At 44.8% G+C, this 17,317-nt stretch overlaps 1 protein-coding gene across 3 annotated transcripts in view; it reads left to right on the forward strand.

Moving 5' to 3' along the window:
- LOC8050849 (tropomodulin) overlaps positions 1-17,317 on the forward strand; it is a 131,641-nt gene that overhangs the window by 89,627 nt on the left and 24,697 nt on the right. Inside the window, exons 1-4 of one of the 3 annotated variants that reach the window (XM_029968811.4) lie at positions 5,537-5,651; positions 7,628-7,751; positions 10,552-10,675; positions 14,618-14,777. In XM_029968811.4, coding sequence (XP_029824671.1) covers positions 7,654-7,751; positions 10,552-10,675; positions 14,618-14,777 — 382 coding nt within the window. In that variant the 5' untranslated portion in view covers positions 5,537-5,651; positions 7,628-7,653. Of the gene's footprint in view, positions 1-5,536; positions 5,652-7,627; positions 7,752-10,551; positions 10,676-14,617; positions 14,778-17,317 lie in introns of those variants that run through there. The other 2 variants (XM_029968812.4, XM_040498908.2) reach the window with 2 other exon arrangements.

Consider the following 17,317-nt stretch of genomic DNA (forward strand, 5'->3'; position numbering starts at 1 on the left):
AGCAATGATTAAAACAAAACATATCCAACAACAGCGCTTGATTGTCAAATACATGGGTGAATAATGCAAAATAATGCAACACAAAGCCAAAAAAAGAAATAGAAGAGAAGGGTTAGGCAACTTCATCACATCGATTTCTTGACCCTAGTTTTGAGTAGTTCGCTTTATTCGTAGAATATAAGCAAACTAGAAAGTCACCTGGTAATCTGTAATCTATTGAAGAGGGAATAAGGAACATAGAGGTGGCTTTTTATTTTGTGCTATGGGTTAGTAAATATTTCGGATACAATCTTAATTCTCTCTCAAACCGGTCTTTAAGCTTTCATCATAATAATGGCGCGTTGATGTGGCGTACTCACACAGCTTCTGGAGAGTCAGTATAACTAAAACATTAATTTTTTATTGATTTCTAAATCATCCAACAAGGTTCCGTAAGCGATGTTAGTAGCTATCTTATTCTGTTTTGTTTTTTTTTCTGAAATAATAAATTAATGCTTCCACCTGTGACAGAGTGCAACGCCTCAACAGAATCAAAATTGTATCCTAAAACTTCCTACGTGTCCTCCCACACAGCAATTTCTGGACGGATATGCTGATGAATTTATGGCTTGTGCCCAACGAATTGCAATGCCGATATTACAGTTTTGGCAAGAAAGGAAATTTTTGCAGTTGCCATTGGAACACGGAGTGGGCCGTCGCGTTATTCGCCATGAAATAGACATGATAGCATTATTTTTTTTTTTCTATATTGGGATGGCAGAATAGAAAATATATCCAAAATGGGAGATGCAAGCTCCGCTTGCTCGCAATTTTATTTTAATAAATAACTCAGTTCACAAAAAGGACTACACCAGTCGTCGTACTTTTCTTGTATAAGCCTGTGCTTCCGGACTTTAGTTCGGGCTCCTGAATTGGCTATAAGCGAACATCACGACCTTGTCCTGTACCTTATAATAATAGATTAGGTTTCCGGCTGGAGCCGATTCGCCCGGATTGTTTTTGCTGTTGCCACGCATCGCCGACGACGGGAAGGCTGTGGTATAAGGCCGTACTCGCTGACCTCCAGCCACCTCTACGCCTGACTGACAACGAAGACTTCGCAACCAATTCTCATGGGCATTTATATAAGAACTACGGGCTTCTCTTTTTCTTTTTTCTTTCTGTGGTTTTGTTTCTTGGGAATAATGGGCGCTTCTCGAGGGGCCTCGAAATACATTCGAACACGAACGCGACTTGAGCCACACTTTTTCTCTGACAAAGAAGCCACTACATTTTTATTGTTTCACATAGACTCGCGTCCCTAGCTTTCCGTCTCCCATGTGCTGCATCGCGGAGGCATCCTAGCTATTACTTATGAGTACCAATACCTTTACGTTCTAGTATACTTTAAACTAACTTATAACTAGGGTGTGCATTTTACGGTTTTAACCGAAAAACGCCGATAAACATCCGTCGGTGACAAAAATATCAAATCGGTTAAAACCGAAAAACACCGGTGGTTGGATATTTTCGCCCTGGTTAAAACCGAAAAACACCGGTCGTTGCTAGTTTCCGACCTAGCGAAACCCTTTCCCCGTAGAGGTTCGTCAAACGTGTTATCTCGTGGATCCTGCATTCTTCCAGTGTTTATACATGGCTTGCAGGTGGCGTCAGTTCGCCCTCCTTTCTGGGGGTCAAAAGCGTCTAGTGAATGCAGTGGAAGCTAAGCTCTCATACGCCTTTCCCCTATTGTGTCCCCCATGGCCCTCTTTTGTGGAAAAATTAACACAGTGGAGGGTAGGCTCTCACGTGCCTTTTCCTCATTGTGTCTGGCCAAGTGATGTCGGTGCAAGCCATGTATTCAGAGGTTGCTGTGGTTCCTGGAAGACACTGCCAACGTCCGTGTCGTACAGGAGCGTGCGTTTTCATAATTGCGGGTTGCGAACCGCAAGGAACGTGCTGCCATGACGAAAGCACGTTCCCTGCGTGTAGATGCAAGCATGAAAGTATGCTTGCACCTACTATAATAACCAAGTGTGAGAAATAGTTGCTTCCTAGACAAGAAGTGTATGAACTATGTGAATAAAATTTGAAATCTCTGCCTGTGATCAACCGCTTTTTTTCACCGATATTCACCGATTTTAGCCTCTTCGTGAGACGTTCCACCGAAATACACCGGTGTTATGAAAATAAATAAACACCGAAAAACATCCGCCGATTTTTCTCACAAATAAACACCGGAAAGTACACACCCTACTTATAACATATCGACAGGTATTTGATATTGTCACGAATGACAAGTGATGAGGCGGCGAATGACTGAGTAAAGTGAACGTTTAATGGGGCGGGGGGGGGGGGGGGGGGGGACTGTGCCAAAAAATAGAAAGGAAACAAGATAACAGCAGAGCATCGCGGGCGTCGAAGTCGGCGTAAGAACAGAGTCGAACGCTGGGGCGTGTCACGATCTTTCTCGAACGTGGACGAAGGGGGCCGAAGCACCCGCCGAGGAGAGACGACACGCAGCCCGGTTATGGTGGCCCGGTTGTGAGGGTGGACGATGTCTGACCGGAGCGGCGTGCGCTCAACGGCGTTTATTGTCGCGATGACCAATGTTGCCCGCCGAGCCTGGCGGCCACAGATGGGCGGACTGGAGGGGGGCGCCACTAACTTGTCACAGGGCGAGACCACACTGTGGGCGAGACTGACTCGACAAGGTCGCGGGCGGCCTCTTATCTAGAGTGCGTCAGTCACTATCCGGAAGATTCGGCGAAGAAGGCTCGAGCGTCGCGCGCTCGGGGCGAGAATGAACTCAGGAATCAGAAATCAGGAATAAGTGATAGAAGTTATGATTATCATGCAATTAAATGCAAAGGTCCAAGCGAGCTGGACAAGAATGACGAAAATAATCCCTGGAGAAGGGAAACAAGAGGGACAAAGGACAAACACAAATATCCAAACACAGCTCTAGGTGACTGGTGCGCGACCGAAAAAGTCCGCCTGGTCCGGGTATCGAACCCGAGACCTCTTCATGTCCGGAGCAATATTAAATGAGAACCTTCTAGAAGTCCGTGACCGAGCGTTGCTTTCTCGGCCCTGCGCGCGGTTCGACGACGGACAGATTGGTGTGCACAAGTTCACCTAAGACAGAGGTTGCTTGATATCAATATTTTTTTTTCGTTGGAGCTCTATAAAATTATTTTCATAGAATAAAATATTGAATGAAAACTTAATGAACATGGAACAATTTTTTGATGATAATATTGATGGTCAAGCAACACCCTCCTTTCATATAGACTTATATTTGTCCAACAGGCATGCCTATTCAATTCAATAGACCTTTTCTTTTTTATTTTATTTTTTCACAAAGAAACTTTGTGTTTGATAACTTAAGATACTTCCGGTCACCCCGTTTCGGCAGACCTTCCAAACTTGTTGATATCAAATTTCCTGGGACAATGAAGTTCTAAAGACGTCACGGAACTGGAGATTTAACGAAGTCCTGCTGTGCTATTTAGCATACAAGAAGAAATCGGTTGTCTTACAGGAGTATTAAAAAATATCCCAACAAGTATCTCGCTAACCGGTTTTTCAGCTAACCACCTGGACAACTGTTCAGAAAATATTTCATGAACGTTTCGAGAAGCGATGTAATGCTGGGTGCCTCGCCTCTCATTTGACCGGTCGTCCACAAAGACATAAATTGCCAATAAAACCTCTATCCGCCGATTGAAAAAAATTATAGATAGTAATACTGGACAATAATGTATTACTTTCTCGTATATATAAAAACCGATGGAAATGGTATTTGCGGAATGAAGATTTGTCGTCGACGTTTTAGTAGTTCGATGCAAGCTATGTTGCCAATAAAATTTACCATTTGTTCAAATGAGTGATTGCATTATGACTTACTAAATTTCAATGAATTTCATTATTTCTTTCATAATAAAAAATAAATGGCTCTCCTTTTTGTTCAGAACAGGGTGTGACCCAGTTTTTCTGTCCGTGGAAATATAAGCCCCGAATTCCAGGGGAACTCGTGTCCGGAAAACACTGCCCCCTAGACATCCTACTGCTGAAATAAAGTGTCGTGAAAATTTTAGTCGAAGATCATGCGACCTGTCATTAACAATTATGACAGAGAAACAAAATAATGTTACTCATAATGTAACTCCCGAGACTGTGGTGTGGAAAAATAATGAAACTTTCAAGTTGAATGCACTTGTCGTAGAGCAACTTCCAAGTCGAACAGAAAAATGAGGAAACTCAAATCATTGACTCGAAAGTTTCTTAATTTTTCCGCACTACAGTCTCATTTGTTATATTAATGTTAATTATCACTAGCTCCCCTGCCCACCCGCCGTTATTTCGATAATGCTACTGTTAAAATCAAAATATTACCTTATACATGCCATCCTTTGTCATCTCAATACACTGATTTGAATCACTTTCCTATATATGATTTCTTTGTCGCAATGTTTTTATTTATAAAATGTAAAAATAGAAACGTCGCAAAAAAGTTTAATCAGGTGCATACGGCGTGCATCAGTAATTATGAGAAAATCATGCTATACTACAGTGTGCACATACACTTCGATTCCAATTTGTACGGTCCGCAAAAATCGCTTTCTCAACGTATCACGCTCGGATTTACAACAGAGGTGCCTGAAGGTGGTGCGTTCATTAAGTGAGAGTATAAATGCATTAAACCACCGGAATAAAAATAAAAAATAAATATATAAAAACTGGTTTTGTATGTATAAAAAAATTATCACTAAGCCTTTTTTTTTTTTTCTCTCAAAATCACCAAGAAATTGTTCTGGGCCATTCTGGCGGTTATTACGACTAAAAAATCGGTGAAATAAAAATAAAATACAATTGGCTTACCTATTCTTCACTTCATTTGGTCCTAATAAGGATCACAATGACACAAAATATTATTTAAGTGAACATGCGAAGTATGGGGGAAAAACATAGTTTTTTGTGTGATTTACTTGGTTGAGCCGATCTTTCCACAATTTTAGTGAGAGCTTCCACCATCTTCGGAAGCCTCTGTATTAAATCCTAGAGCGGTACGTTAAGAACCCGATTTATGCGGGCCGTCCAAAGTGGGATCGAAGCGTTAGTGTACATGCTGTAGAGATAAATGCAATATTACCTTACAAGCGCCATCCTTCGACATTTCTAATAAACTGACTTGATCCTTGCCCTTACGCGCAATCGTTATTTTCTGTTTTGTCGCACTGTGTTTTTATAAATAAAGCCTCCCGACTAGCGCGTTCCTCCCGGTTAATGTCAGAGTGCTCACTCCCACAACTAAAACTAAACCGCCCCCAGAGGCTTGGCATATCCGACCACGCGTTTGCGATCGCACCATTTCGAAAGCTTCACATTCTAAGAAGCCAAGAATTCCTCTTCGCCCTGTGTCACGCGAAGAATTGCGCAGTTGGAAAGGTCGGCCGGCTCCCCCACCGGTGCAACGGGGCGACGGACCACTCTGGCGCGACGGCCATTTGTAAACAGGAAAGCGTTGCCACGGCGATGATTCGCCGAGTCTCGCGGCCAACGAGGGCTCGCGAGACTGGGAAGCGAGACAACCAGGGCGGACTCGCTCAGTACGCGAAACTTACCGTGGTTGTGTGAAACTTTGAGCGGAGATTACCCACCTCAAAAAGGTATTTATCGCTTTTCTTTAAACGTGGAAACGAGCGCTCTAGTTGGCCGAAGTAGGGCCTGCAATAGGCTCATCGCTTTTCTTTGCGCGAGGGATCCACCGGACCTTTAGGATGAGACTGAACGTCCGGTCCTTGGACTAACTTCGCTCGGCTGTATCACAAAATGCTCTCTTTGTTTATTTTTCTTCTACTTGCCGATGTATATTCTGGACAGATATACATTGTTTAAACTTCGTAGATCTTGTGGCTCGGCGATTTCGGGGAACCGAAGAACGTTTCTCATGCTATGCATACCTTCTTTTTTCTACCTTTCGCCCAGTTTCTTGCCGTGATCGCTGGGCTCTGATGTATGGGAGTCTCGGTTTTCCACGCCCCAAATTTGCAACAACCTCATTTTCCCGGCTAATTGGCTTTGGACGAGGTCCGTCGGCGCGGGCAGTGTGCGAGGAATCGGTGTCGCCATCCGTCGCTGCGCTTCTCCGCACATTCTGAGAAGCGAGCGTAGATTTGTCGTGCTCCTGCCGGGATGCGAAGCACGCCCGAGCTGTCCTTTTAGGATGAGGCGGTAGCGCCGGCGTCGGTAGGGCCCCTGCTAAATTTAGTTTCTCCGGTCCGACCGGCGGGGCGACGGTGGGTTTTTGTTAGTAGACAGTGTTGTCGGGCAGAAACGTCTGCACTTTATTTCCACCCGGTACATGACGTGAGACGTTATAATTCGCTAGGCGTGTTCTGGGACTGAACCAACACTGCAGGTTGCGAACTCGATCATCGTATTCTTAGAGTGCTGACAGCCGCATTTAACCTGTACCCGGTTTTATGCGGATTTCGTTAGTTCTCGGTGTCGTTGATTTTTGTGATTAAGGAAAAAATAAAAGAAAACTGACGCTATTTTTACGTCTTCCTCGTGTTCGACTTCTCGATCGGGAAGCCTCGACTTTCTAGGCGTGGTCAGCGATACGGAAGCGCCCCGAATTACTCCGGGAACACGATCGTGATGTTTATCGATTCTTTTTTTTTGTTTTTGTTTTTGTTTATACGGAAGCGTGCATGCCCTCTCGTGAGCTGGGTAGTCTGGAATTCTGTGTCAGCTGTGCTAGCCGGCAATCAAGGGGTGCCGTACTACACGCCACCGATAGCCGTGTGTCCATAGAGGTCGTTAGCATGCCTTTTTTTTTCTTTTCTTTTATCGGGTTTTTGTGCTGAGTTATCAACACCTTGCCTCTTTATCATCACTATCTGAGGAAGCTGCTATAAATGCGAGTGATTGGAGAACATACATGCATTTGCTCCAACTTGTAGCTGAAATTATGAGACAAAAAATGCAGCAACCTCATGTGCAAAATAAAAAACAAATAAGACAACAGAAAAAAGCATTATCTAAATCTAAATGGTATGGTTCTTACCTGATGAACAGTACCATCCACCATGGTAGGAGGCCACGGGCTACTAAAATAATATTTTTTTTTTAAAAGAATTGTTAAAAAATTTATAACTTGAAATGTTGCTAAAAGTTTAATGTGCTGCTGGCTTTTGGCTTTCAAGCTTGGGTTATTGTTGGGGATGTTTGTTTTTCCTTCTAATGAATTAAAGATGTTTCTGTGTAATCCTCCGAGTTCTATTTCAATATGCAGTAACACTTATTCACCCGTTTTCATTGTTTTATAAAAACAAGAGCAGTTGTCTTGCGGAAAGACTGTACTGTGTACTTAGCCAGTATCAATTAAAGTGAAAGAGAGTGGCTCTTTTTGAATTTTTGGGGAAGCTGCGAGGTATGATAGCCAACCCTTAACTTTAACGATGAGATTTCTCAGTAGTGTAACCTCAACTTGGGGTCTTAAAAGAAGTAGGTGATCTTTTGAGACGTACCCACCACTCCAAGGTTTCTCCAGAGAGCCCCTCTTTCCACCTTTGTGCGTTAAAACAAGTTACTTTGTGTGTGAGACCTGCAATGTGTTCTTTGGTTTGTCGGGTCCCAGTTGGGGAAGGTTCGTAAAGCGCAGCCATGAGTATCATCAGTGTGAAGACGACGACCCATAGGGTCACCACCAGGGTGACCACGCACCACCGCGTCTCAAATACGAGCCTCGATGACAAGCCGGCGTGAGTTTTAGTGCCCAAGGCGGACACATGGGCAGTGCATATCGTGTTGAGCTGTTGGACATCTGGCTGTGTAGCGTTGGAGTTGACACTTCACGTGGCATTGTTTTGCATTGTGTTCTTACTCAATGTTCTAACCCTCGTTCAACATTGACCCATCGTGTGTTCGCCAACAAAAGTCTTGTACTAATGGCACGGCATGACGGTTGCTTGAGTTTGAAACTGTGTCACTCTGATTAATGCCTGTTCTTGACTGGAGAGGTGCGAGTTGAGGGAACAAAGCCATTTAGTTATGCTACACTTTTGCAAGTTACTCTTGCTTGTAAAATATGGCATCCTGCATAGTGTTTCACCTGTGTTTGCATCATTGCTAACTGTTCTACTTTTAGTAATTTGACAGACTGCAAAAACATATATTTTGTCTTTTTTTTCTGTAATTAATTTATAGCTGTAGCACTTTTCCAATTTGTATTGTGAGTCCTTCATGCAATGAATTATCAGCTATTTTGTAGCGTAGGGGAGCAAAAGTTTAACGTCACAAGTGTTGGAATGGCAAATGGGTATAACATTGTCCATTCCACTAACATATTGTATAGCAGAGATTTGAGAAATTACCAATCACTACTATTTCGTGGCGAGGTACAACCTGTCGTGAGCTGAGTGGTAATGCAGTGGTCCTGTTTTCTCTCCTCACATATTAGGATATGTGCGTAGGCATGATACAGAAATGTGGTGCATGTTTATGTAAAGTTAGTCCCTGTGTGTCAGTTCTCTACTTACAGGGGTTAAAGTGACTTGAATTTATCTTTGTGTGACAATAACCTTATCTAGGTGCCCTAAATGTCGTAAAATAATATGAAATTTTGATAATGTGTGGCCTTTTTGTCTTTTAAAGAGGTAACCAAACATCACGACACTCCCCTTTTTTAAGATATATCTCAGAAAAAGGGCATGGCCCACTTTCCTGCCCCTTCAAATGCCCTTGTTCCATTTCAAAGACCTTCAGCCTTTTTGCAATTATAGCTTCTTTCTAAATTGAAACCGTTTCACAAGTACTTTAAATCCTTAAGTGTAAGTTCTGAGATAGCATACTGTGATTGAGCATTTATTTGGTATATTTTCAAACATAATAATATTCTCAAGTTAGGTTTCTAGGTATTTACTGTGACTGGTCAGGCTTGAAATTTCAAAATGAAAAATTTTCAATACAAGTTGATCATGCATGCATTTCATGTGGCACAATTTTGTATTTATGAGGCATACTTTAATGGTTTGCTGTTTTTAAAATGTGAGGTCCTTTTATTACTCAGTCAGGCACCTGTAGACATTAGGGGGGAAGGGTCACTGAAGTCCATTTCACTCTTTGTAATGAATACAATAGACCGATCTCACCAAGCATACGCGCATGCGTGACGCCGCCATAACTTTAGTTTACAGAAGGAAAACGGCAGTGCATGATAGGGCTCATGCGGTCTCGTGCTCAACACGTGCAGAGCTCCAGCAAGGTTGTCGCACGCGCAGAAAGACTAAAGTTCCCTCGATGCATTGCGGCAGCAGTGGCGTAGTCAAACTGGCTGGTGAAATCGGTCCATTGTGAGAAAACTCAAGAGCTAGGGGTTTCTTTCAGAAATTCACTGTAATGAGACTTGTTTGACAAAAAAGGCTCTAAAACAAAGAAGGCAAGGGAACTAAAATGTTAGCATCATTCACCTTTTTATTTAAGCATCAGAAGCACTGCTGTTATTACAATGCAGTTAAGTTAACGTCCCGAGAGATGGCCCACCCAAAATCTAAAACAAATCGAAAAAAATTTAGGAGTAAGCTAACTATTAATGTGCAATCAAAAAGAGTTGGCAAAATGCTTGTAGTAGATTCTGCGACCTGCAAAACTTATGATTGTAGGGAGGTGCAATGAACCAATGATGACTCTCCTTCCGAGTCAGCAATATTCACTTATCTCCCTGTCCTGGCTAAAGAACTCTCTGCCGTCGTCACAATTTGGCCAGGGCCCTGCAATGGACCTTTTCCGAGAAGCGTTCTGTGCACGCGTGAGCGCCCGATGCCAAGCGGCGGAAGTCGGAACGAAAAATCGAGGAAATGCGGAAAAGAGGCTGTATATCAGCGAGTAGAACACGTAACTGCAGCATATATATAATTATGTTACACAAAAAAAGAACGTCGACGGAAAGGAAAACACAGCGTTTTGGTGGACACCACGGATGCTCCTCTTTAAAGTCGCGTTGGGCAGGCGTCGCTGCTCAGAGAGCGAAGAAACTGGTAGCGTAGCTCCCATTATCAATTGGCAGCGCAGGTAGGTCACTTCCTCGATTTTTAGTTCGTGCAGCCACCGCCTGGTGCCGTCGGTATGTGAAAAAGGTCCATTACTAGACAGAAGCTAACTTTTTGTATTTTTGATAAAAAATAACAAATCAGTTCAAAAATAGGTATGGGTTATCTTTCAGGGGTGGGGCATCTCTCAGGATGTTAGGTAGTGGGAGCCAGCATGCACTTCGCAAAGCTGCAGGGTAATGCCTGTGCGTTCAACAGAATTGAACCTGAACAATCCTTTTGTTTGTTTTCAAGTTATGACTCTGTCACGATTATTTGCGCCCATTTTAATGAACACCTCCATCAGTACTATACCTGCTGGGCCTGATTCATTGGTTTCTGATGCTGTGAAGTATGTTTCATACCTATAATTCTAATAGCAGCTTTGGGAAGTTAGCATCAACAAATTTCAGTTGTCAGTTGGAAACTCAAAGCCTACCTCATGCTCTCTTTAAAAAATTAATTTTTTCCCCAGGCTTCACATGGCAGAAAACATGGTGAAAGATTTGAAGAAATATGCCGACATGGACATAGACGAGCTCCTGGGAAAGCTCTCCGAAGAAGAGCTCGAGCAGCTCGGCAACATGGTTGACCCAGATGTGAGTGTTGGCCTGCTACACGGCTCGGGGCATTATACCCTATGTGATTGGATGTGTTAAAAATTAACTTGTGAAGAACAGCTCCTTTAATATCTTGGTGCATTGACCTAGATGACCAAGCTTTCAATTCTTTGTTTTTAATACTTGTTGTATGGAGTCATTGTCTGTTAGTTTCTTGAATGCTGAGGAGACTAGATCTATATAAATTTTTATTTATTTATTTATCTTTCTTAGCATACTGCCAGCCATGAGGTCAAGGCAGTTAAGTAGGCATTCTAAAGGTAAAGGCACCCTTAAGTATAAAAATATTCTTACGAAGATGTGCGGCCGGCAGCAAATGACAAAAATGCGTCCATTGAATGAGATAGAAAATATTTTGTGGAAGCCGGGTCATATTCCAGGGTCAGTAAAGCACCTGACCCTGGCACGCCATGGTCAGGTGCTTTACTGCCCCAGCATCGTTGTCGTTACATTTTCCGCTCCTTTAAAGGGAACTACCCGGCAAGGTTGTGGCTAGCACACAGCCTTGCCGGCTTCTGTGCTAGCCACAGCCCTCTTGGACGTCACAATCTGGGCTGGGGAGCTCATCTGACCGCTATTAACACAAACTGGGCTGGGGACAGGGCACGGAACCATCAGTTCATATCTGTCTCACAATCTCCTCAATAGTTCATCTTGTACACGGTGCTTTTAATTCTTCACCACTTTCATTAAAACCCTCGTACTGTATTTACACAAATGTAGGTCGACCTGTTTTTCAATTTTAGAAAATCGGAAGTGGGGGGTTGACTTACAATCGAACCAAAGCATTCCACCGCCGACAAAATGAAACAATTGCGATATTAAGAACACCCCAACTTGTTACGAGTTCAGCCGGCTGTACCAGTAGCATCGCGCTATTCTGTGCCCTCATTTTACTAATTTTTTTTATTTTCTTTTTTTGCAAACAAGTATTATTCATAGCGATTTTCAAATTAACTTGAATGTACGGCAGTGAACAGTGCCTGGCGCGCCCGATTCCCGGGGGTGGCGGCACTTGTAAGAGCCACTCCCCACTCCAGAGGCTGTTGGAACAGCCTCACGGCTTACTTCCCGCAGCTTCTTCTTGTAGTTTTTCGCACGATACACGGTCGTACATCGTTTGATCGACTGTCAAGGTCATGCTGGAGCACCAGCTACGTTTTTGTACTGACATGCGTGATCCGGGCAGTTTAGGCTTTCGGTGCTCGTTTATGACCATTCTTCACCCAGAAGCAACCAACAACTGCACTGTTGAACGCATGTTCGACCCGTCGGAGCGGGTGATGCTCCAGTGGAGTCTGCAATGGCGCAGGATCTTTAACTGTGACAGCAAACGAAGAGGCTTCTGCAGGCCAAAGTCTTGATAGGTGGGGATGCCTTCCAGAGTTGGAGGTCAGGCTTGCAACATAAGCCGCAAAAGTGCACAATCTATCCCTACGCGTGACGTGCAACGCAATCGCCGAGCAAGCATGGAAGGTGCCGTTGATGCTGCCATTTGCGAAGTGCGAGATTTCGTTGGACGACACTGACAACCTGCTTCGAGAACGTAGCAGTGGCAACCACGGAGCTGAAGTCACCAGTGCAGATGAGTCATAGTCTAGTTGCGGACGGAGTAAGAAAGACTGGGAGCAGCTTCAGTTGTCCCACCTCCGGCGTGAACTTTCTAGTTGCGATAACTCCTGGGTATCTCATGCATCTCGTTGCTTATTTTAGTTTCGCAATCTATTAATAGAGCAATGAGTCGCCGATTCGTTGCTGTAATGAGCGCCCAGTTTGCTCAGAAATCGACTCCATTGGGTCTATGGCAGTAAACGGGCACTGACTCCACTGCTACACACTACGAAGCCGAGGGAGATGATTTTCTTCGGCACATTTTTACCGGTCATGAATGCAAGCTTCCCTACGCCCTGCCAGAGACAAAGCGAGCAAGCGAGGAGTGGCAACGCACAATGTCACCAAGGTCGAGGAAGTTCAAGACAGCGCCAACGGTCGCCAAACTAATGCTCATGGTCTTTTGGGACCATAAAGACCGACCCAGTAGTTGAAAACTACATGCCCAAGAAACTCACTGTGAACAGTGCATCACACTGCAACCTGCTTGAGAACCACTTGAAGCCTGCAATCAAGTCAAAGCGTCACGGATTGCTCAGCTCAGGGTCGTTGCTGCAGCACAACAATCCGCGCAATCACATGGCATGTGCGACAACGTAAAAAATTGAAGGACTGCGGTTCGAGTGTATTCTGCACCCACCACACTCGCCAGGCCTCGCACTGAGTGATTTCTACAAGGAGGATAGAAGCGTAGGAGAGGGCATGACGCCAGCTGTGTAGCCTCCACAAGCCATGCTCCCTTGACGCCTCGCCTCTTTCTCATTTTCCTCCTTACTCTCCTCACTTACCACGCCAACGTGACCACATCATGTGACCGTAGCTAGCCTTCATCTAGCTATGGGGTACTAGAATACACCACAGTCTAGCCTTCGATTTGATAAAACCTACCGGACGGAGTGCGCGCAAGCCTGCAAGGAGGCCTCCTACAATCAACCATCCATCTCACACGTGACATGTCACGCGCACCAATAGCCAGAGAGATGTACGGTCACGTTGGCCACAACATTGTTTAAACTTTTTATGACTAGGCTTCACCAATATTGCAACGTGCCCTCTCCTAGTACTTCTAACCTCCTTGGATTTTTACCTATTAGGACCCCTCAAAAAACTTTTGGGGAGAGAAGTTTTTAATACAGATGATTACCTGAAAGTGGCAGTGCATTGCTGGCTCCGGAGTCAGTCACACAATTTTTCTTCCTGCAGCATCTATGCCAGGGGTGGCCTGGCTGACCCGGCCCAAGAGCCGCAAACAAAACCACGAAACTTCCAAGAGCCGCGGGGGGGGGGAGCAAACTTTTGTCCGGAGCAATAAACGAAGCTCGTTTATTGCTCTCTTTACTTTTAATCTATCTGAGTCAAAATCAGTCCAACTGTACGTAAGGTAGCAGTAGCACAAGACTACCAAACCGCAACCTGTCTTTTGATTTAAAACGCGTTCCATATCTCTTTCTGGAGAAGTGCTCGTGTGACCGGGAGGGAGGAGGGGGAGGGGGGGGGGGGTAGGGTAGGCAAGGGGATGGAACCTCGAGCCGCACTTTAACACACGAAGAGCCGCATGCGGCTCGCGAGCCGCAACTTGGCCACCCCTGATCTATGCATTGGTGAAGCGTTGGGGCAGATCTGTCGAGCGAGGAGGTGACTATGTTGAAAAGTAATAAAGGGTTTTTCATGATATTGTCACGGGGGTGACCAAAAACAATAAATAAACAAGAAGAAATAAACGTTTAATGTGGCGAACTCGTGCCAAAAATAAAAGGGTACAAAAGGTAATAACAGAGCGTCGCGGGCGTCGAAGTCGGCGTGACAGCAGGGTCGAACGCTGGGGCGAAACTGAATGCAGATCGCCACGCGGAGCCCCTTATGTACACGTGTGGGCTTCTGGAATAATCGGCCTAGAAGGTTCGGCGTGTAGAACATTCCGACCTCGAACAAGCCAACATGGTTCTCGAATTTACCAGAACATTACTTTACAGAGTCAACAAAAATGTGCCTCTGCGGCCAGGAATCGAACCCTGGCTTTCAGCATGGAAAGCGAGCGCGATAACCGTTAGGCCACGCGCGCGCTGCCTACTTGGCCAGCTGCACGCGCGGCAATATCTATACTACCACGCTAATAAAAAAACATTGTGGTTACTTTTTGACTCTTCCTTGTAATAAACAGGAATATTGGCAGCTACTAACATAGGTACATTGTGAATAATGGAAACTTAACTAATCTTCTGGTTTGTGAAAGAGAAAGTGAAAGCTGTGGAAGTTGTTTGAAGAACTAGAAGTGTTGACATCATGTATTGTGTGCATCTGTGATTTCAGGACTCTCTCATACCGCCATCAGAGCGATGTCGAACGCAGACCAAGAAAAAACCGACGGGTCCCCTCAACAGGCGGCATTTACTTCAGTTCCTGGAGAAGTTTGCACGTGAACAGGAAGACTGGCCTGAGGCAAAAACATTCCAGTCCGGGACAAAGCGAGGTGAACTGCCAGGAAATCTTGTCCCCACTTTCTTTGTTCACTGTTGACTTTTCTGCAGGCACCTCTTGCTGGAACCTTGTTTTCACACCTATCTCTCCTCGTTTCTAGTAATTGTGGTGTGAGGCTGATGCTGGCAAGATCAACACTTCTACGAACTGTATTTGCACAAATATAAGGCGAGCTTTTCCTCGAAATTACGTGCTCCCAAAACACACCTCGCATTATATTTGAAATTGAGCTCGGCCATGAGACACGTGAGTTGGGAGGAAGCCATCCTTCCGACTGAATGCAGGAGATTGGGTGCAATAAAAAGGAATGGACGTGTGGGGAGGAAAATTATATTAGTTCTTGTGCCACGTAGGGTTGCCACCTTACCTCAAAGAAAAAAACCGGCCATGGGGGTGGTGATTATGTGGAATTGAGCTGGAAAAATGGAAATTGCAGTGTTGACAGACGAATGCAAATCCAATTTACTTTGATACAAACTTCCTAAAAAGAAATCAATTAACATAGATATAATACTGTTGAGACCGGTTATAACGAAGTATGTTACAACAAAATAGCCGCTACAGCGAAGCGATGACGATTTCCCATTGCCTTTCGCACTTCGTTATAACCGAAGTCGGTTATAACGAAATAGCGGATATAGCGAAGTGATTTCCTATTCCCGTTGACTTCGTTATAACCGGTCTCAACAGTATTGCAATAGCATACCATATTTTCCGGTCTATAAGTCGCACCTTTGTATAAGTTGCACCCCCCTAAAAATGGTTGTTTTCATGAAAAAGTTGGTACACAAGTCGCACCTTTGTACAAGTCACTTTTTGTACAGTCGGTGCGGCATTGCTAATCCCGTGTTACGTGTATTGCGATCGCGACACATACGGAAGCGGGAGCCAATTTTGTCCATGAATCAAACGAGAAAAATAACTGGCGCGGCAAATGCGGTTCGATACGCCGGCGCTCGCGTTTACAAGCCACTGATGTTGCCGGGCACGGATTACGAGCGAAAGCCGACCCTCGGTAAGTGAAGGCTACTCCTGACGGGTTCAGACTCGTTACGATGTAGCTGTATAATAAATATACTATTGAAAATAAGACGCAAGTAGATGCATGTTAAAAAAATTAAGAACAGACCCACCTGCGGTTGAACTGTGCAATGTCAACTGTGCTCCAGTTTATTGTATCCATTCTGTTCCTTAGGGTTAAACCAAACCATCAAAGTCCTCTTCCTCCGAGTCGGTAGGAATGGTTCAGCGATCTCGGGGTCTAGCGTGGTTGGTGTGTCTTCAGCGTCGTCCTCAGACTCACTGCTGATGCTTGCTTTGTCGGCGTCGCTCCCAGGCACAGAATCAATGAGGCCGGCTTTCTTGAAGCCGACTACCACCGTGCCCATGGAAACAGAATTCCAAGCCTCTTCGACCCATTTGGCCACCTCGCCAAAAAACGCGTGTCTCATGCGTCCCATTTTGGTGAAGCTATAATCTCTTTCGGTCATCCACGTCTCCCATATACATCTCAGAACAGCTTTGAAACTGCGGTTGACGGAAATGTCCAGTGGCTGAAGCACCTTGGTCATATCGCCTGGGATGATCGTTGGAACACAGTTCTTCGATTTGATCTTTTTCTTAATCAAATCGGTTAAATGGGCCCTCATGCTGTCCATTACCAAAAGGCCCTTGTGTGTGTGAAAAAATCCACCAGGTCGCTGGGAAAAGCATCTGTCTAGCCACACACCCATCATTTCTTCATCCATCCACCCTTTGATGTTGCACTGTACGATGACTCCGGGCAGAAACGGATCCTTTGGCACTGAATGAATGAATTTGGAGTTTTCTGGCGCAGCAGCAACATAGGCCATAGTGCGCCATCCTTTGGCACTGTTTTTCTTTTGAATATTAGCATTGGCAGGAGTTTCGTCCCGTCGGTGCAGCAAGCCAGTACCACAGTAAAATGGGACTTCTCATGGACGGTCGTCCGGACCGTAACGGTCTTCTCGCCTTTTTCGTTCATGCTTCTTCCCATAGGGATTTCAAATGTCAATGGAACTTCATCCACAATCACAATGTTACAAGTAGCTACATCGTGCTCCTGAATTTCCTTCAGCACAAATTCCCGAAAGCTGTCGAGCTTCTGCTGAAAATCATCCGGCAGTCTTTGGCGCATTGTTGTTCGGGCCATGATGAATAGGTGGTTGCGTCTCAAAAAACGAAGACACCAAGACGGGCCGCCTGTAAAGTTGACCAAGTTCATGCCTTTCGCAATTGTCACGGCTTTCAGGCGCACTTGCACTGTCGAAAGTCCCCGGCCTTCGGCTCGCTGTTCCAATATCCACGTACGAAGACGATCCTCAAGCTGCGGCCAGCGCACCTTTTTACCACGATCAGCTTTCTTGGTTCCTTTCATTGAACGCAGCAAGTTCCCGGCTTTCCGCCAGTTCCTGACGATTTTTTCATTCACATTGAATTCTCGCCCGGCAGCCCGGTTCCATTTTCGGTGGCATATGCAACAACGCTAAGCTTGAACTTTGCTGTGTAGCT

The sequence above is a fragment of the Ixodes scapularis genome, unplaced genomic scaffold (assembly GCF_016920785.2).
Source record: "Ixodes scapularis isolate PalLabHiFi unplaced genomic scaffold, ASM1692078v2 PGA_scaffold0__279_contigs__length_252992795, whole genome shotgun sequence".
Lineage (NCBI taxonomy): Eukaryota > Metazoa > Arthropoda > Arachnida > Ixodida > Ixodidae > Ixodes > Ixodes scapularis.